Here is a 24,276-nt window from a genome sequence, read left to right as displayed (position 1 = left end):
ACTGACTTAGAAGAAAAGCAAAGACTTTATAGTCTTGGTTTCAAAGCAGCCTGATCAGCAACCCCCTGGGCCATCAGTGTCCTTAAGTCCTACTATCTGGAGACCACCCTCACAGAGCCCTTAGGCTTCCCCTGTGACTTTGGGTTCAGAGTGAAGGAGTCAGTGAGGGAGCCTCCCCTGCACTCCTGGTGGCAGAGGAATGTTCATCTGTGCGCTAGAACGGCCTGTGAACATCCCATGGTGGATCAACTTGCTTAGCTCGAGGAAGGGACAGTGGACGGTTGGGGCTTTTAAAGTGCCTTTTCTGGGGAAAACTCCATACCTGGGGAATCTTTCAGAGACAGGAGGAAAGTTGCAGTGTTCTGGCTTAGAAGTGAGGATGGGTCTGGGGTTGGCACACTTGGGCATGCAAAACAAGAGCTGGTAGCCACGGTTGGAAGAGAGACGGGTTTGTCGTGGGAGAAGGGAAGCTCAGTAACTGCTACAGGTGTGGGCCTTGCTAAAATCATCCTCCCTACAGCTGTGTGCACAGCAGGGTCAACTGCTCTGTGCTCTCGCAGTGAGTGCTAAGCGTGTGGAGCACACCCCTACTAAGGCACAGCAGTTCCTGTCTACCCAAGATGCTGGCCAGGGATAGGGGTTTGTGGTGTCCAGTCCATATGTCTCCCACTCCTCCATTATCTCATTGACTCACATGCGGACTGGAATATTCTTCAGAGGGTTATTAAGAACTGATTGACAGGAGGGAATGAATCCACTCTGTGGGCACCATGGACGTCTTTAGTCTCACACCTCATTTTAAAGCCCTGTGACCTCAGCTGCTCATGTTGGGAAGTCCTTTAATGGGCAAGTGATTAGGGGAGCTTGATGGGAGACACTGGCATTTGGAGGCATCATCCTTTGGATAATGGCACTTGGCAGCCTTCCTCAAGGCACCTGAACCCAAGTAGCACCTTTCCTCCCCCTCCCCCCCTCTTTTTTTTTTTTTTTTTTTTTAATAAACATAAATTTATTGGCTTGCATTTGTGGAAGCTGGGAAGTCCAAGATTGAGAGTCTTCTTGCTGTGTTATTTTGAGCTTCTCCACAGGTGGTGAGGTCATTAATGGAAACAGGGAACAAAGGAGAGGATCCTTCTGCATGCAAGATGGTGGGTAGGGACAAGAGAATCTGTGCCAAGAATCTGTTGGCAGGAGGGCTGCGTGACACAGTGGACCATGCACTCCCTTGCCTCCCCACCCCATAATGTGCAGGTGCTGCCCTGCTCTTCCCTGGTCAAGTCAGGAAGGGTCTCTTGAATCATGGTTTGTCCACAATCTCCCCCAGCTCACAGGAGTTTTAGTAAGGATTCCAATTTGAGTTCAGAGTTAGAATCTCCAAGTGGATTCTTGGAATTCACAATAATAATAAGGTCTCCACATGTTTTGTAGGCACTTTAAGGTTTGAAAAACATGCTCAAAAAACTTGTGAGTGTGCCAGATATGGTGGCACATGCCTGAAATCGCAGCAGCTTAGGAGGCTAAGGCAGGAGGATCATGAGTTCAAAGCCAGCCTCAGCAACTTAGTGAAGCCCTAAGCAACTTAGCGAGACCCAGTCTCTAAATATATATATATGGACTGGGGATGTGGCTCAGTGGTTAAGCACCTCTCAGTTTAATTCCCAGTATTAAAAAGAAAAAAATTGTGAGTGCAATGGACCCAATAGTCAACGGGGAAGAAACAGCAGGTTGTTATGTGAGAGGAAAAGAAATAAGAGTGAATGGACAGTGACAGGGAGGGTGAAGGAGGGGCCGCTCAGGAGGGCAGGAAATCCTTAGGAGAATGCTCTTCCACGTTGGAACAGCAACCAGCTCTGCCTTGAAGACTGTTAACCTTACAGGGAGTCAGCCAGGCAGGTGGGTGCATGATGCCACATTTACAGAAGCTGATAAAACACAAGTCACCACCAGAAACTTCTGTGAAATAATCTGGGTGTGTGGTCAGTAGTATGGTCCAGGCTCCCTCGCTCACGTCCCTCACTCACGTTGGTCACTCCCTGTGCATCTAAGTGGACTGCCCATTTCTGGTCCATCACAGTGACAGGTGCTCTGGATGCCACACTGCACCTTGGAGTGGAAAAAAACACAACTTACCTTATTGTTTTCTGTTTAAGAAGAAATGGAGTATACATTACAACAATAGCCACATCCCCAAAAATATTAAGAGGGAAAAGTTCCCATAGAAATATGAGCTCAAAACTAGAATGACTCATTCCAGAGAGTCAAACAAGGTAAGAGGTTTATTATACAACTAGGCCTGTGCTGGGCAGCATCCAAGGAGCTTCCAGGAGTCTTTGAGAACATCTGTGGGCAAGGTGTCTGTTCCGGCCCATGCCGGACAGGGATAATGACTAAGGTATTAGATTTAGAGACATCTTTGGAAGTGAATATTAAACATTTGTTTATTACTGATTTAGATATCACTTTCCATCCAAACAACTGGCCCTGAAGCACACAGATAAAGCTCACAAAAGGCCCAAGATCAATTTTTAAGAAAAAATTGGGTGAGGAGGATACACATACATAACAGATCCCCTCTGGACTTCTCCCATCTTCCATCAAATAATAAGGATGCTTCAGAAATGTTTAAATTCTGATCTGCTGCCCCTGTACTGACCACCTCATGATGTTTGTCCTCAGAGAGCTTCCTTGTGGCTAGGAGTGGGTCTCTATCATATGACCTTCACTAGCCTGAATGCAACCGGTGCCTAAATTTGTCTGGCTGTGGAATGCCAGGGTAACCCAGACCTTTTCAGGGTCACAGCAGTCGAAAGACCTGGGGTTACTGCTGGTCCGCATGGGGCGCTCTTGCCCATCCCCTCCCCAGTAATACGGTGCCTGGAGGCTGCTTGCCTGTGGACCAAGTGGGATCGGCGACTCATAAGCCTGCTCTCAGAGCCACCCTGCAAGCCACAGCTTTTCTAAACAATGAATTTAGATCCTGCCAACATATTTCCTTAATGGCGAGAGCAAGATTTGGGTTAGGGCCAAAGTAATCTAATCAGATTGACTTCAGCTAGAAATCATCAGATTTCCTATTTTATTTCATTAAAATCTAAGAGTTAACCCCCAAGGAGAATGTGAGGAGGTTAAAATCTGCATTTCCTTAGCAACACAGACAGCATCACTAAACGCATTTGTGTTTTTAAGAGACAGTTGGGAAAGTCTGTGTGTCACATGCTGTGTTTCCATTTGCCATCTCTGACCTACAGTAAGCCTATTGTTTTGTTCCGCAGGTGTATTACAACACAGATGATGAGCGAGAAGGGTAAGACACTTGGCTGTTTCACCTCAACACCCAGAGTCAGTTCACGTCAGTGGATGTGGTACTTTCAGCACTGGGTAGCCCTGGGCACGAAGCGGGACCTTCCACTGGGCTCAGCACTCAGGAGCTGAGAAGGGGACCACCTGGGAGGGAGGAGGATAGCCCTTGCTGCCCATTGCTTGGTCCCAACACAGGATCAAGATGTGCCTGAGGCAAGAGCCAAAGGAGACTGCTCTACTTCCGCGGAACACACACATACTTCTTGAAGGTCTCACTCAGCTGGTTTCAGTGGGACCAGGGACAGCTGAGAACCTGCTTGCTGTCTGTACCCTAGGATTAGATAAAGGGTTGTCACTGAAGGCTGCCAATGCTTTCTGTATAACAGTGATAGGGGATGTTCTCCATCTGCATAGAACACATGCTCACCAGAATATGGTACTACAGAATTTTAGGGGCAGTCAAATCTTTGAAGTTCTTTCTATTCTTAACTCATAAACTCCAAAGTTTAGAGACAAGAAAGAACCTTCAAAGTCATAGAGCTGACCACTTCTTCCAGGCAATGGTAGCATCTACTCTGTATCTCTGAGAGGTGGTCAGCCAGCTTCCACCTGAATGTTGCCAGTAATGGAGAGCTCGGTATGTGTGTGCGTGTGTGTGTGTGCGCGCGTGCACACGCATGTGTGTCAGGGGATTAATACACTGTTTTATTACTTCAGCTCCTGGCAAGTCATATTGTCCGTTGAGCTGACATCTACCTGCTCTTGATTTTGATCCATCAGATCTTGTCCTGCTCTCTGAATTAAGTCTCATTCTCCCTCAACATCCAAATGTCCCTTCCTTCCCTGCAGCTGTTCTTTATATTCTTTAAAATATAGTTTTACCCCTTAACATCCCAATTTCTCTCCAGGAGATATTACTGAATTTGTTAATAGTCTCCTTAAAATTGGCCTTTAGAATAAAACATGTGTCTGAACCATATGAATTGCAGATTATATTCGTATAACTTCTATGGCCTGGATGTTGTTATTTTTTCTCTCAAAGCAAGCTAGAACTGCATTCCTTTTTAAGATGCTTTTAGTTTGCATTAGATAGGTGTAACTAGAATTTCTAGATATCTTTTCCTTCCAAACCACAGTCAAACCTGGGCTTCCTATTCCTAGGTAATGAATGAATATATTTACCGGTAAAACATTTCACAGCTGGTGAAGTAAATGGAGCAGATGTTCCTGAGCTCATTCCTAGAGCAGAGGTGGCACGTAGTGACCTGAGGACCATCTCAAGCCTGCCATCTGTTTTTGACTAGTCTGAAAACTAAGAATGGTTCTCATATTTTTCAACAGTTAAAAAAATTTCAAAAGAAGAATAATATTGCATGACTTATGAAAATGATATGAAATCCCAATGTCCATAAATAAAGTCTTAGTGGGACCCAAACATTAAATTCCTTTATGTATTGTCTGTGACTGTTTTGGTTCTATAGCAACAGGATCAAGTAGTTACAACAGAGATCATATGGGCCGTGATGCCTAAATATTTATTGTCTGGCTCTTGACAGAAAATATTAGCCACCATGCTTTCCAAGGGAACACCATCTCAAATGAGTAAGATGATTCTCCAACCTTGGGGCAGAACCTAAGTTCAGAGTTCTAAATTTTCTAAATACTTATTAGATTGTTCTTTATATCTTGACACATAAATAATACATTTCCAGCAGCTGAATGAACAGAAATCATTAGCACTATCAATTCTAATATGTTATTCACACGTCTTACAACAGACCATGTGACGTCTTACAACAGACCATGTGGCGTCATATAAAGAATGTTGATTCAGCTTGGGAAACCTGAGTTCTTCACCTGGCTGCCATTTACTAATGTGAAGTCTCCGACCAGCTTCTTGATCTCTGGGATTTGATGATCTCAATTTTGTACTTGTAAATTTTGTGTAGGACTATTGCTAAGATGCAATCTAGCATTAACATTCCACTCAGTATTATGAATAAAAAATAAAATAAAAACCTCTGGGGAAAAGTTAGTGTCAGAGTGAGAAGGCCTGAGATCCTGAATGCTCCTGATGAGCAGATCTTAGTTGTAATGGAATACTACTCATTCTTCTACTAAGAAGAATGAAATTATGGCATTTGCAGGTAAATGGATGGAACTGGAGAATATCATGCTAAGTGAAATAAGCCAATCCCCCAAAACCAAAAGCCGAATGTTTTCTCTGATAAGTGGATGCTGATCCATAGTGGGGGGTGGGTAAAGGAGAATGAAGGAACTTTGGATTGTACAGAGGGGAGTGAGGGGAGGGGTGGGCGGGTAGGGATGGGAAGGGCAGTAGATTGAGACAGACATTATTACCCTATATACATGTATGAAAAGAAAATTTTTTAAAAATTTATCACTGTAAAAAAAAGTTAAAGAAGAAATAAATAAAAGTTTTTTCAAAAAGAATTACCCTTACACAATTATGAGTCCTGAGACCCAAGTCTCATACTCTTACACATTTGTTTGAGTTATATGGGCAGCATTGGAGCCTCAGTGTTAATATAGAGGTAGTTGGCTATTGTTATCTATAAAAGTCATATTAACGTTCATTGGATACCTCGACTAGGCACAGAACTAGGTGCCTTATGTGCAGTATATCATTCAGTTCTTCAAGATTTCCTATTATCTCCATTTGATTATGAGGAAATTGAGGCTTCAGTGGATTAGAAAACTTGCTAATTGTCACCTGGCCAGGAAGTGATAGAAGGCAGGAATTGAATGAATATCTACCTGCACGTCCCATGACGTGCTTTTAACTATTGTGCCTTATTGTCTACCGCTCTCAATTCTTGACATGTGCCTGCAAAGGAAGCCTCAAGAGGCAGGCCCTCATTGGGGTATCTTTTTGGCCTGCCCAAAAGCACAACCTTGGTTCATCCCTTGAAGTGTGGAACCCAAGTGGTAAAAAGTTCTGATGAGTTTATGGGGCAGCAGGAACCAGATTTGAGGCTTCCATATACATTCACCTGGCCCTGAGCAGGTACTGTCCTTAGTGACATGTGCACAGCTTCCATCAAGGGTGGTTTTTGGGCCAAGTTCTTCCTCCTCTATGCTTTTCAAGGCCTTTCTGCTTAACTTCTTAGTCCATTGTCTTGTGTAACTTAGCATGGCACACACCTCAATAAGAAGATGGCAGAATATCTGGTTCAAGTTTTTGTGCCTCCTTGCTCTCTAGAAATTTGAATATAAGTCTTGGGTAACTTTCAGTCTCAAGTCCAAACTTCTGTGTATCTAACACTGCAAAATTGTCAAAAGCTGTGCGAGTTTCTTTGCCCTTAAGTAATAGTGGAAATGAGTGCCATGCTCTTTATCCAAACCTAGAATCAACAGATGCTCTAAGAAGGAATCAGCTATCTTCTGAGTTCACCTCTCTGTGTCTATCTTCTCTGAGCTCTCTGCTCAAGTTTGGGCAGCTCTCCGATAACTTTAGTAAGATTTTTTTTTTTATTTAGACAGTTTTTCAAGTTATTCTTGGCTGGAACACTGGCTTGCCTCAACCTATAACATTTTAGTGAGGAAAAAAAATCTGTGCTGCTTTTTAAAATGATCCTTCTGGAGTTTACTGACCTAATAATTTGTAACTTACATTTTTGAGTTCATTCTTGCCATAGTAGTTCATAAACCCCACATGTTTTCTTCCTTCCTTCCTTCCTTCCTTGCTTCCTTCTTCTTTTTTATTTTTTTACTGATTTTGTCAAGTGGATTCTATAAGTACCCCAAATTAACATCGATTAATGTCATTTTGGGATGACTTCCTCAAAGAGTAAACTGTTGAAAACAAATTAATCAAGATTATACTCTATAACGTAAAAGACTCTGTGAGGGTTTGAATATAAGATGACATGGAGAGGGGACTCCATTTATTCAGGGCATTCACAGTAACTAGCATCTATGGGCCATAAGCAGAGTGATGAAATGAACAAACGATGTCCCCATGGTGCCTACCACCCTGTTTTGCACTTTCATTTGACATCTCCTCACTGGGCACCTGACGCCTAGGGCAGTTCAACCTGGCAGGGAGGACGCAGCATTATCTCTCCTGGGTGTGACCAGAGACTCTTTGCTTCAGGTCTGACACCTTCCCAATATTTTCTGATGAAATTTAATACTCCTCTGTTTGTACCTCAGGGACTTGCTTTCCCTGAGATGGAGCCTATAAGCCAGTGGCTGAATGTGCTGCTGGCCCTGGGTCACTCTACATGTTGACCAGCTTGTAGCACCAGTGGATGGAGATTGCTGTCAGAGAAAGCACCTTTTCCTAGTCCTCCAGGCCTTCTGTGGTATAGTTCGTCATAATTGCCCTGCTCACCAGGAGACCTGAAATGTGTGCTTTTTTCATCTGGCAAACAGGCCAGTCATACCTGCTCTTCCCTTCTGGCCTTGCTTTGAAAACAATTGAAAAAGTAGAATTCAGAGCACATGACACTTATTGACCCCTAATGGGTTTATAGATTTGAAAGTGTGGAAGAGCATGTTTGAACTCCCAAGAGAAATGTGGTTTATCCAAGACGCTATTTTAATGGCAAAGTCAGTCACGGCTCAGAATAGGGTGCTATCGAGGCAACAGAACTGGAAAAATATAAATGCATTTTGCTTGGTGAAAGAGAGAGAGAGAGAGAGAGAGAGAGAGAGAGAGAGAGAGAGAGAGCGCACATTAGCCCAGGAACCTTCACACAGCGTGAAACCGCGTCTGGTGGTATTTCAGACCATTTTCCCATTATTAACCTAATGGCCACTGACTGCTGTGTGAATGGATTTTAAATCTTTCAGTCTTGAGGCCATGGTCACTCTAGTTCCAAGACATGACAGAGTAACATGACCTGCTTTTAGGACACAGCGGTGAGGGGAAGGCAGAGGGAACAGTCCTACAAGCTTACTAACACTTTCAGCTGGGACGTGAGGTTTAGATTTTTCCTCTCTTTTCATTATCTGACATACTAGGGAATAAAATAAAAGAAGACAGCCTCAGTGATATTTCTAATACCCTTCCTCATCATCTGGGATTTATTAGGCAACCTTATGGTGAGGCTGTTCCCTCAGAGGTCAGCCTGGTTCACTTACTGCCCCCATCATCCCGCTTAGGACCCTTAACCCACTGAGACATCTGTCGTCACTGAGGTGGGATGAAACTGGTCCTTGTCCTGGTCGACTCAGAATGTTCCTGAGACTTAAGTGATGGAGGAGATGAAACTATAAAATCTCAAGTCTTAATAGGAGTTTGTTTGATACACCCTTTGGACCAGCTAGAATATGAGAAGATAAATGAAAGCCTCCTTGACTTAAGCTATTAGAATTCATAGAAATACTTTTTGGACTGTTTCCAGTTCTGTACCGTGTGATCTTTCTACTTCTGGATCCTACCATTAACTTGACTTGAGAATTGACAAATGACTTCCTGGTGACAATAATGCCAGCAGGGAGTTGTAGGGTCTTGCATTAACTGGATACTTGGGATTGTGCCATGTCAGCCTCCTGTGCAAGGAGTGTTACCAACACCAGTCCTTAAAGTGGACCCAAGTGATGGTTTGGACTGTTTGCTGGGAGGGTGAGTGGAAATTCCAACCTCTTTCAAATTGTCTGCTTTATTTAGTCTTCTCCATATCTCTCTTGTGCAATGTGTTCAACTTGTAATCACCATGTTCCTCTAACACTTCAGTGGTACTTACAGGGGATCAGGGAATCTCTTATGAGTGTGCTTCCAAAGTGAGTTCACTCCATTCTCTCAACAGCATCCTTTTAAAATTTAATTGATTAATTAATTTCTGACACTTATTTTTCAATTGACATATAATATTTGTACTTACTCATGGGGTATGGTTTGATAATTTGATGCATGTTTACCATCTTTAACGATCAACTCAGGGTCATTAGCATTTCCATCTCCTTAAATATTGTCATTTCTATGTCAACAGCCTCCTTTTAAAGTCAAGGAGACTGAGGCCCAGGGAAGTTGAGAAACTTGTCCAGGATCCCATTCTAGTAAATTATAAAGTAGGGTTTTAAACCAAGGTAGTCTGGCCCCAGAGCTCCTGTCTTAACAATTCCGCTGAACTGTCTGTCTGGCATTGCTTCATGGGCCCAGAAATCCCAGAGAGAATTCAAATTTCTAAAACCCCGCAGTCTTCTCCCTTGAAAACTTAAAGAATGGTAAGATTCCACCTAGGAGCATTGTCATGCCATCTGTGACTTCTAATTTCTGTTGCTCGCAGTCCTTCCCTTCCTTAGAGTGCCTGGAATGGACGGGGACTTTGGGAGGAAATACAGGAACACCGGAACTGATCCAACAGAGGTCATTTGGGGCCTCAGCTCTGTGGCTTCCAGGGATGGGGACTGGCACCTCCCTTGAGGAGGAGGAAAGGACAAGGCTGCTGGGTCTGAGAGGAACCCCCACCAGTGCAGCCTCACCTACTCTGACCCGGGGAGAGGGATCACAGCGGGCATTGGGACAGTGTTACAACCAAGTCACAGTCAAGCAGGTCCCTGCTGTGCCCTAAGCGGCTGGCAAACCTGCTGTGGTGGCGCACACTGTAACCCCAGCTACTCAAGAAGCCGAGGCAGGAGAATCACAAGTTAGAGACCAGCTTGGGCAACACAGAGAAATCCTGTCTCAAAAAGAAAAAAAACAGGGAAGGGGGTTGGCCAGATGGGGCAGAAGAGCAGGCCACAGCTGGATGCAAGAGGGCTGACCTGGGAACCACGCCGTTAACCCCTGCTTCCCCCCAGCCCTGCTCTTCTCCAGAAAGAGGAAGGCAGGAGAAGTCTAGAGTGGGCAAAATCCAGAACTCTCCCGCTTCATAACCAGCAATGTAGAGCAGGTCTTCAGTCTATGCCTGGAAGATGGCAGAGTGCATTTTCTGCCTCCAACAGGGATGAGTTGGGACCTGTAAGGGCAGGAAGGAGGCTGGTAAGTGGATCCAGCTGTGGAGAACCAGGGGCAGTATGAACAGGGGGAAAGGAGAGGGACCGCCACATACATGACCTTGTGCTTCCACACCTTGTCTGCTGCCCTTAACCATTTCTGCTCATTTTTTCCTCAGCAGCGTCCTTGTTAAACGGATGTTCAGGCCCATGGAAGAGGAGTTTGGTCCAGCACCTTCTAAGCAGATGAAAGAAGAAGGGATAAAGCGAGGTATCTCTCCATTTGGAGCCTGCCACTGGCATGGCTCCCCTGACCAGCCCTCCCAGCGCGAGGGGTGGGGCGTTTCACCAAGAAGAGCTTGCAGGCCCTGGCTTGGGAGTCAGGGCCAGCCCTCCTGAGTTTTTATTTACACAGGAAGCTCACAGTCTTCTCCTTTGCATTAAACTGTGCCCTTTTATACATCTTAAGTAAGGCTCGTTCTTTCTGGGCACTGGTTCTTTCCTTTGTCTTGGGAGAACGAAGGTACTGACTCATGCACCAGCGAGATACCAGGTTACAAAGAAACCCTTGCTGTGTATATGACAAAAACACCTCATGAGAAGCAGTGACTGGGCCAGGGGTGTGACTCAGTAGCAGAGGGCTTGCCTAGCATCATGTGTGAGTCTCTGGGTTCCACTCCTAGCCCTGAAAAAAAAAAAAAAAACCAACAACCGAAAGAAGCAGAACCCAAGGACCGTTCATAATGAATGCAAACAATGATTAATCTCACACAAATAAAGGGACCTCTGTTTTCCATGATGTCACAACTTACTCATTTTCTCGTGGTCAAGGGTCTTATTTCACTTCACCAACAAGGAAAGAAACAAGCCTGAGAATCAACGTCTTGCCCAACGTTGCTGTACAATGTTGTCCTCCCTCAGGGTGAGAGGGCAGGGTGTGGGAAAGCCACCTCCCCTCTGTCCTGCTGCAGCCAATGCTGAGGGCTTCCAGAGACTTTAAACTTATACTGCCCCATGTTAAACATGAACTCAGCCTTGTTTTGCTATTGAGAAATTTTATTTATTTTTTCCTATTTGTTGTAATGGAGTTTGAGTGATGGTCAAGAGCACTCCTCGGGAGCCTGCCTCAGCCTCTTGGAGTCGTACGACCTTGCACAGGTCCTTCACTCTCTTGTTCCCCAGAGTCCTCATCTGTATGAAAGTAGCTACCCAGAGAGTTGTTGTGAGGACGGATGGGTTAATGCACGTAGGATGCTCTGTTCAGGTTCTTGGCCTGTGGCAAGCACTGTGTTTACTATTATAAATACTACTCTGATTATTAGGCGTGTATCTACCTAAGTTGTAGTATCATAATTGTGGATGAGTAATTAGAATTGCAGAATGGAAAGAAACTATGTGCAACAGTTAAGCCTTTAAAAGATTTTCTGACTTCACAGTATTCGAGTATTCAAGTATATTCAGTATTCAAGTATATTTCGAACTCCGTTCCTGGATGTCTTTTCTACCCTACATTTTAGAATTAGGGCAGAGTTCCCTGGAAATCAAGAATCTGCAGGCTTACGTCATCATAACTTACTTCCATAGTTAGGACTTGGTGGCTAAACACTATTTTTCAGATATTGTGAATCCCACACAAAAATTTCCACTAGAAATTGCCTGGAGTTGCCATTAAAAGGAAAGATGTAACTTTGAAACATAGAGACACATGAGGGCGCCGTATCCCACCGGCAAAGAGGACAGTAGAGTTCCTGAGTCCCTGACTTGGAGCTTCTGCTCTGAGCTGAAGTTTGACAGGCTCAGGGAATCGGGGTCACTGATGGTTTCTATTGTTTATTTGTCTGTCAGAAGTTCCCCAAGAGAGGGATTGATCGCAATTATCACTAAAGCTGTTATTATTGGTTGTTTTGGCTTTGTCAGGGGGTCTGGTTGGAGTCACTAGGGGGCTGCCCCCTGTGGCTCTCTGCCTTCAGCTGTACGACATCTGGGAGGCTCTGCTGCCCTTGGCAGAGCGATTATTGCCATTACCGCTCTGCCACAGCCAGGAGCTAATGAAAGCTGACTCCCCGGGCAAACCGTCAGGGTGTGCTGTGATCCCAGCAGGCCCAGGTGTGGCTGCCAACCAGCCCAGCAGGAGCAGGGAGGAACCACCCTGCGCCCCTGCTGTTCCTCCTATGGCTCTAGAACACCTTGAGCACGGTCCAGTCACTCCTGAAACAAGCTTGGCAGCCATCTTATATTAAAGATAATAATTTGAAAAGAAGCAATTTGTAAATACAGTGGCAGCAGTACTCTTTTTAATAGACTGTGGTTTGGGGTTTCCTGAAGGTCAGCCTGCTGGAAATTCCTTTTTTTTTTTCCTCCCCAGTTGAGAGCTTTGGGAAGAACAGAAATTTTATCTGTAACAGTCACCCACATTTCCCCTCCCCTTTTAATTTTTCTTATTGATATATATATGTTTTAATTATTTTTCTGTATACTGCTAACATGGATTCCTCTCATAATAACCAGTAGATCACTGGATCGTCTTAGCTGAAATGGAAGCTATGAAATATTCCTTCCAAAGGACTAATTTTGGAAATCTTTATAGAGACATGTTCACTCTATTTAATGGATACTTTATATTTGATAAAGAGAAGAAATTCTGCAATTCTTAAGCTCCCTCCTTCCTCCCTCCCTTCTTCCTCCCTCCCTCACTCCCTCCCTTCCTTTGTCATAACTACTGAGCATTCTCTGCTGCAAAAAAGGCAATTGAGACCCAGCCCCTATGCATCCATGTTGAATTGGACTTTGGAAAGCAGCAGCTTTAATGAAGTCCTTGGGAATGGGGAGGTGGGGGAGGAGAAGTGGGAGTTTGGATTAGAGCTGATTTCACTTTCTACCTCCAACTTTCTTCTTGTGGCAGATGGCGACTGTAGCTCAGTTGGTATTCAATTGTAGTTGGGACCTAGGCTCAGTGGGGCTTTATGACCTAGGTATATTTTTCCTACAGTGGCCAGGTGCCTGGAGCTTTGGCCTTGACCCTCCTTCTTCCCTCTGAAGAATCAGAAGTCACATCAGAAGGAGGGAGACCCAAAGGGCTGCAGATGCACGGTTGCATCTGAGTGGCAGTTGCCAGTTCTTTCTGGGAACAGAGCTCCAGCACAATTGCTATTAGGAAAGGAATAGAGAGGACAAGGACAAGCCAGAGAAACAGCAGCCAGCAGCTGTCATGTGCCCCATAGGACCCCGGGGAGTAGATTACCCTCTCTGAGCTCCATGTGCACATCTTAAGAATACCTGGGGTCCCTACCATCCCTTATTCTCTTATTTTAAAGAGAAAGGAGGAGAAAAGCTGCATTCTACTTCAGTGAGAGAACTAGAACCACAGTTGCTTCCTAATAGCTTTTCTGGGTTGAGGACTAAGTGTTGGCCCTGTACCAGTGCTGCACTAAAGCGTGCCACGTGGACCTTATTTCATGAACCCCCTCGTGGCAACCATATGCATTCCTCTTATAGAGAAAAGCTAGGTTATGTGACCAGACCCATAGCTTGGACTCCTGGCCCAGATGATGTGCAAGTGTGACTGAGACATCTACAAACATGTCCTGTAGCTAGGAACTTCTAACAAGTGATTCAATGACATAACGGATACCCTGGTAACACCTACCAGGCTGTAAGATGCTTTGACACATGCATTTACCTCTGAGTTCGTCAAAGTGGGCATGGGATCTGCTCAAACCCAGATCCATGCTGCTTCACATCCTGAGCGCCTCCCTCCGCTGATGGTTCCCCACCACCCTCCAGGACCTGTGCATGTGTTGGTCATCTGCCTGGAATCCTCAGTCCCCACTCCCTCCCCCCTACATCACTTGCCAGCACTGAAGCCCCCACAATCTTTCTGACTCAGATCTCTCCTTCAAGGTCAACCTCTCTGAGCTTGGCCCCACCCTCACCCTGGCAAGTTCTGGCTGTAAAGCACCCTAGACTCTGTCTAGCTTACTTCTCTGCCTCTCCAAATGGACACTGAACTCCCTAAGGGCAGGGACTAGGACTCAGCTTTTGCTATAACTTCAACTCCTAGTGCACAGGGCCTAGTGGTCCTGGGGGTTGTTCAGTAATATTTGTTGAACGAACAAGTCAGCAGTTAGAAGAAAAAACATTGCAGGAAAGATGTCATAAAAAGATCACATATGCATCTTGAGAAATTCAAGTGTGAATATATGTGTCAGAGAAACTGACAGCATGGTAGGTATTACCAGGGTGTCCATTTATGTCAATGATTCACTCCTTAGAAGTTCCTAGCCACAGGGCATCTGTGTAGATGTCGCAGTGTCCCTTACATATCATCTGGTCTGGGGTCCAAGCTCATCAGGTGATATCTGCCTGAGATGCCTGTATGACAGGAAGCAGGGCCCCCTTCAATCACACAGCTCTTGTCCCTTCTCTTCCAGTGCTCTTGTATGTGAGGAAGGAGACAGATGACGTGTTTGATGCTTTGATGCTGAAATCTCCCACAGTGAAGGGCCTGATGGATGCGGTAAGTTAAGAACCCCTTTCCCAGGAGACCAATGCTCCTTGGCTAAACCCAGTTATTAGAATGGAGCCACCAAGATGGCTCCAGAATGAGACTTATGGAGAAAAATGAAAAACTGAGATCTGTGGAGACACTGATGTCTATATGTTGTTACTTATTAGCATCATAAGATGGGAATTTTGAAAAACTGCCAATTCCCTAATCACAGAAAGATGTGTGGAGGAAGGTTAAACGGAGTTTTCATTTGTCTCTTTGTATGAAACCAAATTTGGTACAGTTAGCTTCCAAATATTTGCACAACAGAACAACTAAGTGTCCTGTTAGCTATGGTAGTGCAGTCCAAAATAAAAATATGACCTCTTGCCTAAGGAAAAAAATATTGCAGGATTATAGTGATTTGTGGTATGATTCTTCCCCTTTCTCCCTGATTTAGGCTAGTGTTAGTCATCTTGAACCCAGGAAAAGTTACCTTCAGTTTAACCACATATTAACCACCAAACTGTGATTTGATTTTAAGTTCTAACCCCCCATCAGTCCCCCACCCTGTACGACTGAGTTGTAAAAGATCCAAGTTTTTTAATACTGATGGAAATACCAGGATGGCTTGCAACACAATCTAAAATTGTTGGTTGTTCTGGAAAACTGTTGCACTGGAATAACATCTTGGATTATGGGACCATAATCGTTAAAAATCCTATGAGTGAAATCATACAATGTGGACTTTTGTGACTGATTTCTTTTATTTAGCACTTTTTTCAATGTCCATCCATGTGATAGCATAAACCTGAGCTTGGTTTTCTAATAGATCAATAAATTTCCATGCTATGTATATGCCACATTTTGTTTTCAATCTATCAGTTGATAGACACTGGATTTTTTTCCGCTTTTGGTTATGGCCAACAATGCTGCTTTGAAAATTCATGGACAAGTTTTTGCATGAGCCCCTGTTTATAATTCTTTGGGGTATATTCTGAGTGGGATTGCTAAACTAGACACAGAAAGCCAAATATTGTATGATTCAATTTATAGATAATATCCAAAGTAATCAAATCCCTAGAGAGAGCAGGCAGGTTAGTGGTTGGTAGGAGCTGGAAGCAGGAGATGGAGGGACAATTTGATGAGTTTCTCTTTAAGTTTGAGACTTAAAGAGAGATGATGGTTTTATAATATTGTGAGTGAACAGAAATGTCACTGAATTGTGATTTCTAAGTGGTTAGCATTATGAATTGTGTGATATATGTATTTAGTATTTGTTGTTCATCAGAAATTTTTTTAGATTAATACTTAGGAAAGTTACCAGTGGAGATGCTGTGCTGTGCCTCCATGAGGCACTGTTAGCAGATCTGCACCCAATCCTAAACAGGGCAGCAAGGACCACTCCCAAAAAACACTTATGGAGAGCGTGGTGGTTTTTTTCTGTTCCACAGGATTTTTCTTTGGAATAAAATTTGTGTTACTGACTCTACTTCACATAAAAGAAAAACAAAAACAGAAATGAATGGATCTATATCTTCAAATGAACCAAGATTTTAAAGATGACCCTAAAATTGCTAGATAATAGGTTAAAGAGCCAGAAAAGCCCATAAAATATTCAGACCTCTCTGGGCCACTTTGGACAATTTCATACTTCAGCCTGGTTTTTCAAAGACCACATTGTTGAAACTGACTTCCTAGGACAGCAGTGTATCCGTTTCCAAAACATTTGTTTCAAACTTGTATTGTTGATCCTGGAAACTCTGATTCTGCTGAAAGGGAGGTGGAGTGGGGTGGGGGCCTGGGGATTAGGAATCTATTTTAACAAGCTCCTCAGGCATTCGGAGCTGAGCTAGGTGTGGGAACCACTGATCTAGACCAGTTGGGAGTGGATCTGGTGTGCCTTGATCCTGCCTTTGTTCTTGGTCTTTTCTTTTCCTTCTATAACATCTGGGCGGTTTTATAAGTGTTCTGTAGATGTGATCTCACTGGACCAGAGAGGAACTAAATGTCACCTCCACTCCCACCAGAACTGCAGCCCAGCACCTCTGCGGACACTCCCCATCACAGAGGCATCTGGCTCTCCATCCATTGTAGGAGGAGCTCATCATACCTGCCTTGCTTTGGTTAGACTCAGGGACAGATGATGGAGGCGATACCTGGTTGACCCTGTAAACCATGGAGAAGTCAGGTTTCCTAGGCCGACTCTGGTCAGATCCCTCAGGGCAATTCAGACTTCACCTCTCCTTTAAGTCCAGAAAGAAAAGGTTTCGTGAAAGCACCGACACAAGCTATTTCCGTGCTTCCTGAGTTGCACAAATGTGCTGGCAAGAGGAGCCCCTTCAGGAGCCTTGGGACATGTGTAATGAGCTGCAAAGGAGTGACATGGCAACCCTGCAGGTTGGGGTGGTCACGGAGAACCCCAGGCTCTGTTGAAGTGTGGACTTGAGCGCATCGTGAAGATGGTAGGATTCTCAAGAACACTGGGTCCTGCTCACTGTACTTGTACTCTGAGTTTATTTGGGGTCCTGGGTGGGGTAACAAAGCATAACGAGTCTGAGTTCTCTGAGGATCAGGATGTCACTAGTGTTTAATATTTTATTACAGTGGTATTTACCATACACATTTGAATATTATAATATATATGTGTATATATAATACCCATATGATATAATAAATACATACACATGTATTAGAATACATAATATATATGTGTGTGTATACGATAATATATACAGTACAATTATAGTCATCCCCCAGCATTCAAGACTGGTTCCAGGACCTGCTGCAATTCCAAACTCCACAAACGCTCAAGTCCCTTGATACTTGCATAGAACCTAATTTAAATCATCTCTAGTTAACTATAATACCTCATGCAATGTAAATGCTAGGTAAATAGTGGATAGTGGCTTTATATATATGTATATGTATCTATATAAATAGATATATATCTATATAAATAGATATATATATGGAAGAATGACAAGAAAAAATGTCTGTGCATGTTATAAACAGACATACTTTTTTTAAAAAAAATGATTTTGATCCATAGTTGTTTCAACCCAGTTTCAGAATAATATCATCGTGCGGGGAGGTTTATATTTTTAACAACTCAAAGTTGCATAGAACAAATGCTCAGTAAGAAAAAGAAAATCCTAACTTTTAAGTAAGTTTGTTTAATCAAGAGATATTGTACTTGACCTCAAGCCATCATTTGAACCCTGACACTGGTTGAAAATGGCTTCCCCTGAACATAGACACAGACCCTTCTCACTACTATGGACCCAGGGCTTTCCTTCCCTGAGTGGGTCTATCAGAATCTCCAGGGTACATTTCAAAGATGCCATACCAGAATTCCAACTACAACCTTCAGTGTCAGATTTTCTGGAGGTGGCCCCCAGAATAGCAGTGATGATAAACTCCCTAGTTAAATTGAAGCGCACTAAAGTTTGAGAGGTACTACCTGGTGTATTCCTTGACTGGGGAACTGGTGTCTATTCTGTCCTGAGATCTCAAATGTACATTCACTTAGAATAAGAATAAGCCCCCTTATCCTACTCCTGTGAAGCCAAATCTGTGTAAATACAGTTTTAAGCCAAGGAGTGGCCCTGTAAGCTATTTTGTAACCTTATCCCTGTGGATTTTAGGAATTGACCTGGGTCCAGGCTAGTTCATCTTCATTGATGGTTTAGGAAGGCCAACTACTTCTCTGTTGAGGAAAGAGCTTACAGTCTTTCGGGGACAGCAGACTTCACAACTCCAAATGTAAAATCATGGCTTGTACGAAGTAGGTGTTTGTGACCTGCCTTTACTTCTGAAATAGGAACACCTGCTTTATAGCAATTTTCACATTACTTTACTCCTTTTCTGAATGAGCAGTTAAAAAGTTTGTTAGGCTAGGCATGGTGATGCTCTCCTGTAATCCCAGCAGCTCAGGAGGCTGAGGCAGGAGGATCGCAAGTTCAAAGCCAGCCTCAGCAACTTTGCAAGGCCCTAAGCAACTTAGTGAGACTTGACTCAAAATAAAAGATAAAAAGCACTGATTGAGTGCACCTGGGTTCAATCCCCAGTACAAAAAAGAAAAAAGAAAGAAAGAAAAGTTGGTTAGGCCTCAACTTCCTCATCTATAAAATGGAGTCATCGAGGGCATTAAATGACAACTCCAACACTGGATATCTATTATCTCGTGACAATGGCATTGATGACAATGCAGAAAGATTTGGATTGCTTTCCTGTGGAGATCCTGCTCTTACCTCTCCAGTTGAACCCCAAATTCCCTATCCTCAGCCAAGTGTTACTTAGATGTAGAAGAAAATTCATACTAGAGGATAAAGAGCCATAATATAATTTTTTTATTTTAAAAAGCATATTGGAAATTGTGAAATGTGGATTAGTCATCTGGAGAGAATAGTACAGTTTTGCCCCCCTTCCTTCAGGTGGGAACTGAGGTTTGAGTCAGAAGGTGCCACATCAGGCAGATTCGTGAAGGGTTTGGGGGAGGTGACTGTGTTCCTGAAGCCTACACACACTCCCTACGTTCTGGAAGCCTCTTTATAGGCTGGAGTGGTTCTGCTATCTAGAATTTGGGGTACTCTTATACTCAACAGACACTATTCCTAGAGTTGATATTTTTGGGTTTCTCCTTGAGATCACCACATGAGATTAATGTCCTGCCACAGGCAGACCCAGCAGCAGTTGGAGGAAGAGTGGATCCATCTGGCAGCTTGGCTGACGGGGACTCAGATCAGGACTGGGGAGTCTTGACTATGGAAATCTTAGACTCATTGGTTTCCTTCCTGGAAAATGTGGATAGTGCCTACCTCAAAAAAATAGTTTTATGAGTACTGGGCCTCTTTCTGTCTTGAAAAGAACTCTGAACCACAAAAAGAGTTGGAACTGTTGGTTGATCTGTGCCAAATGGGGTCCTTTTTCTGTAGGACAGACCGAATGATTCTTCTTATTTAATGGCCTTGAACCTTCATTTCATACCTTCATTTCATACCTTCATTTCACCTGCCAGAAAAACCTTCCTTATCCATAAGACTCTAGATACTGAGATAGGAAAAAAAAAAAAAACATCCATCAGATGTTACTGAATAGTTTTGTGCTTGGTATCATGAGGAGAAAATAGACTAGTTTTCTTTTTTATCTGCATGCTTGATATCACGTCAGTCAAGTCATCCAGGTAACATTGGTGATGATTCACTTTAGCTTCTTTATTGTTATAATTACACTTAAAATTTTAAAGTAAAGAATTTGGTGGTGACAGTCATGGTGGTGAATTTTTTCCTTTTTTTTTTCTTTTCTTTTCTTTGCATTTCAGAGTGACTTTATAATTTTATAAATTATGAGTTGTACTTCTGTTGCTCATCCTCAAGCCCAGCAAAGCCGCTCATACCTCAGGGCCTTTGCATTTCCCTTCTCCTCTGTCATGAGGGCTCTTCTTCCATGTCAGCAGGGCTTGCTTCTTTCAGGTCTCTGCTCACATTGTGGCAGTATCAGTGGGCCTTTCCAGACCACCTTCATCAATAGCATTTCCATCACTCTCTGTCTTCTTACTGCTTTGTTTACTTCAGCCTGACATCTTTAATGTTTGTTGGACGTTCATTTTTTCTCTTTCCCCCAATAAAATATAAAGTTCATGAAGTCAGGAGCTGTGTCTCTTATTGTCTGCTGTATATCCCCAGACTCTTGAGTATAAATATCTGTTGACTGCACCAGCGTCTGCCACCACGTGCCACCATGCTGAGTGCTGTGGGTGGCATGATCTTCACAAGCACCACTTCATTTAACTCTTACAACAACCCCTGTGAGCATGGCCAGTAAATACTGTCATTGCCACTTCCCAGATGTGCAAACAGAGGCTGAGAAGGGGAGGGGGCTTCCCAAGGTCTGACAGCTCCCCCAAATGGTGGAGCCAACTTAAGTCCTCAAGCAACTTAAGTCCACTTAGGGATAGTCCATATGTGAAAATATTACAAGGAGAATAAACATTCCAAGGCATGCTCACAATGACTAAAGGAAAAAAATTGGGCAATAGTAAGCATTTGAACAAGAGTCATAGTGCGTGGTGGTTGATTCCACACAAGTCTGTGGCTGAGTTCAGACCCTGATTCTGCCACTTAGAAGTGATATGACCTTGAGCAAGTTACACAATGCCTTGATATCACAGTGCCATCATTTCTGAAATGAGAATAATAATAAGAGAGATATTATGAGGATAATAAAAAGGGATATAGACTTGGTGCAAGAATTAAATGAGCTCATGTGCTTGATGCTTCAAGTAGTCCACAGAAATTCTCTGAGTGTACATAAACATGCATAGTGGGAGATGGCTGTGAGTACTGAGTTGAAGAGGTAGACTGATTCCTCCAAGCTGAAAGGGTCAGAGAAAGTGATAGAAATGCAGGGCTGGGGATATAGCTCAGTTGGTAGAGTGCTTGCCTTGCAAACCCAAGTTCCTGGGTTCGATTCCCCAGCACCGACCCCCCCCCAAAAAAAAAAAGTGGTACAAATGTTATGGTGAAAGCTATGCTTCTCTTCGAGAAGCTAGTCAAAGGGAAAGGTCACTTGTGGCTTCATTGGCACCACTTAATTGACCTGAGTGAGTTCTTCGTGTGTGCAGGTGACAACCTATCCTCCCTGGAGCTCCTGATGGGTCAAATGTAGCCTCCTGGGAAGTGTTTGCAAGCAAGACTCCCTGGCTTTCTTAATGTGCATTTATGGGTCCATGTGGAACAGTTTATAACTCCAGGTGAAAGGAATTGGCTTTGTGAGCTGAATTCCATGCTAGCGAAATGGATGGGAGTATATCTTCTACTATCACATTATAAAGTTGTTGGGCAGAAATTCTCCACAAAATCGATTTCTAATAATTATAAGTCATGAGACAACCAGTAACATAGTGATGAGATGTATCCAGGATCCAGAACCCTCCTGGGTGTTCAGGATGTCTTTGGGGTCTTTATACATATTGATAATGGGTTTCTAAAAATTATTTTAAAAGTTTGCTCAGCTCAGACTACTTGAATAAACGGGGGAAACATCTAAGCACTCCTAATCACCCCATGAAAGAACTATCCAGTAGTACATTTTCCATGCATAAAAGGGAGGGGTGCTGGGTGATCTCATCCAGGCCCTGGGCAGAAGAAAGCCTCTGTAACCCCCTGATGGAGGACCAGCTTCTGCCACACAACCTCCTGCACAGTGTCACTTCTTTCCAGGGTTCTGAATTTGGCAAAGCACACCTCTCTGCCTTGCATGGAGACAGAGAATGTCATCTCAGGGTGGCATGTTGTCAGCGCCTTTGTTGACTACGTGGAAAGCAGACCTGGCCTTCTGCAGGCACCTGTTTTAGCTTTGCCAGGGTCTGGCTAGGGTCCATGAATCTTGCTCCCAAACTGTTCTAACAGAAGCCCATTTTCTCTAAGAGTTCAGAATCTGAAGCCAGACGGCCAGGTAGTTCCCTTTTAAATCCTATCCCTGACACTTACTAGCTGAGGGACCTGAGAAAGTTCCTTAATGACTAGAAGCTTCATTTTCCTCTTCTGAGACACAAAACCCTTTCTTGAAAGTACCTATTGCATCCTAACAGTGTGAGGATTAACAGATGCAGAGCTCTTCATGCCTGTGTGCTGGTCATGTAGTAAATGTTCAGTGAATGCTGCCGCTGTCAGCAGACCCAAGTAGAAGCTGGAATTGTGCACATTATATGCCTTTTGTCTAGTTTTGACTCTTATTAAATGATTTGTGATTCAAGGTATTTTTATTCATGCTTTGGGGGAGCTGAGAGTCAAATCTCTGAAAAGAGAAGACCCAAGAATTAGTATGCTTCTCTTTCAGAACAAACAGATTTTATACACACACACACACACACACACACACACACACACGCACATACACACACACACATATATATGCCTGTTGATGCCGAGTAGAAAATTGTATTTCATTTTTCCATTTGCATTGAAAAAGGAGTTCCAAGGGACACTAACCCAAGTTCAAAAAACCAACTATTAGAGGCCAACCAAGTCAGAGTACCAATTGGGTACAAATAACATGAACTCCAGAGACTCTGAGCACACAGCAAGCCCTTCTATACAGCAAAATATATTTTTTAGAGCTTCTTACCTTTTTGAGAAAATGGATGCCTTTGGCAATCTGGTGAAATCCATGGACCCTTTTCAGAATAAGTTTTTAAATATATAAAATAAGAAACATAGGATTGTAAAAGAAACCAATTACATTGATATACAGTCATCAAAATAATAAAAAGCATGTTTGTGATATAGGAATAGATGTACTCCTTACTTATGCATTAAATATCATGGTCTATGGTGGGCTAATAACTAGTATAATTTCAAAGTGTGATGGATGAATGTAATCAATATTTTGAAATATCTGCAGAATTCTAATATGACATGAAAATACCTGTGATTTCCATTGGCAACAAGACACAGTCACTGCCAATATTACTATATGTCATGATTGAAGGAAAATGCTAAATCGCAGGTTGAAGTTAGTGGAAATAAGGATATATGTTTTCCCACTCAAGTTCATGTACATACTCTTGGTCACCGGTAGACCTCAGGTTAAGAAGCCATGGCTGAGACCAGCCATGCTAAGGAAATAGCTCCAAAAATAATGTGGCAGCAGATTGATCTTTCTTCTCAAACATATTTCCTATGCACCAGCTCTGTTAACTGAGTGGTTCCAGAACCCCAGGGAATGGATGACTAGTGAGTTCACTCTTGAGAATTGTCTACATCCAGGGCTTCCTTCATCCCTTCACAAGGCTTCACTCAAAACCCTATGGGTGCAGAGTCAACTTGCCTTGGCTGGTCCCTTTTGATTTGCATGTGTAAGTATGGGCACCAGGAGATGTGATAAACAGTACAGGGGCCAACATGAGAGGAAAAGAGAAGGAGATCGAAATTTTTCCAAAGGGACCTTTGGGGAAGAGTGACGAAAGCCGGGTCAACTCTACATTATTGAGTGTCTTACCAGATGTGGAAACATTGAGATATTAAAAGAAACTCTTTCGTGTTAGTTTAGGGAGATATGACTTAACATCTTCCCGAGCAATTACTACAGGGATTTGAGTTTCTAAGGAAGAGATGATGTGCTGCTCTGTAGTCAGGGTAATTGTTACGGCTCAGATCTAAAAATGTCCCCCAAAGAACTCACATGTTAGGCAGTGTAGCAATGTTACAGGTGAAAAACTCAGATTCTGAGAGCTATAAACTCAGGAGTGGATTAATCCTTTTGATGGATTAGTAATTGAATGAACTACTAGGCTGTCAGGGCATGGCTGGAGTAGGTAGGTCACTGGCTGTGTGGCCTTGGACTATATCTGACCCTGACTCCTTCTTCTCTCTGGCTTTCGCTGCTTCCTGGCTGCCATGAGCTGAGTTTTCCTCTGCCAAGCCCTTCTGCCTGCCTTACCTCAGGCTCAGAGCAATGACGTCCACTGACCACGGACTGAACCTCTGAAACCACGAAACTCAAACAAACTTTTTCTCCTCTAAATTGTTCTTGTCAAGTATTTTGGCCACAGCGACCCAAAACTGACCAACACAGTCATG

The 24,276-nt window shown here is 43.4% G+C and overlaps 1 protein-coding gene across 5 annotated transcripts in view; it reads left to right on the top strand.

Annotated features, from left to right (window-relative positions):
- Nucleotides 1–24,276, top strand: part of Grhl2 (grainyhead like transcription factor 2) — a 147,677-nt gene that overhangs the window by 114,906 nt on the left and 8,495 nt on the right. For 3 of the 5 annotated variants that reach the window (XM_047544889.1, XM_047544907.1, XM_047544911.1), the window contains exons 12-14: nt 3,273–3,304; nt 10,386–10,477; nt 14,637–14,722. In XM_047544889.1, the coding sequence (XP_047400845.1) occupies nt 3,273–3,304; nt 10,386–10,477; nt 14,637–14,722 (210 nt within the window). Of the gene's footprint in view, nt 1–3,272; nt 3,305–10,385; nt 10,478–14,636; nt 14,723–16,722; nt 17,216–24,276 lie in introns of those variants that run through there. The other 2 variants (XM_047544920.1, XM_047544898.1) reach the window with 2 other exon arrangements.

Source organism: Sciurus carolinensis, chromosome 1 (genome assembly GCF_902686445.1).
Source record: "Sciurus carolinensis chromosome 1, mSciCar1.2, whole genome shotgun sequence".
NCBI lineage: Eukaryota > Metazoa > Chordata > Mammalia > Rodentia > Sciuridae > Sciurus > Sciurus carolinensis.
This window is presented reverse-complemented; position numbering and strand designations above follow the sequence as displayed.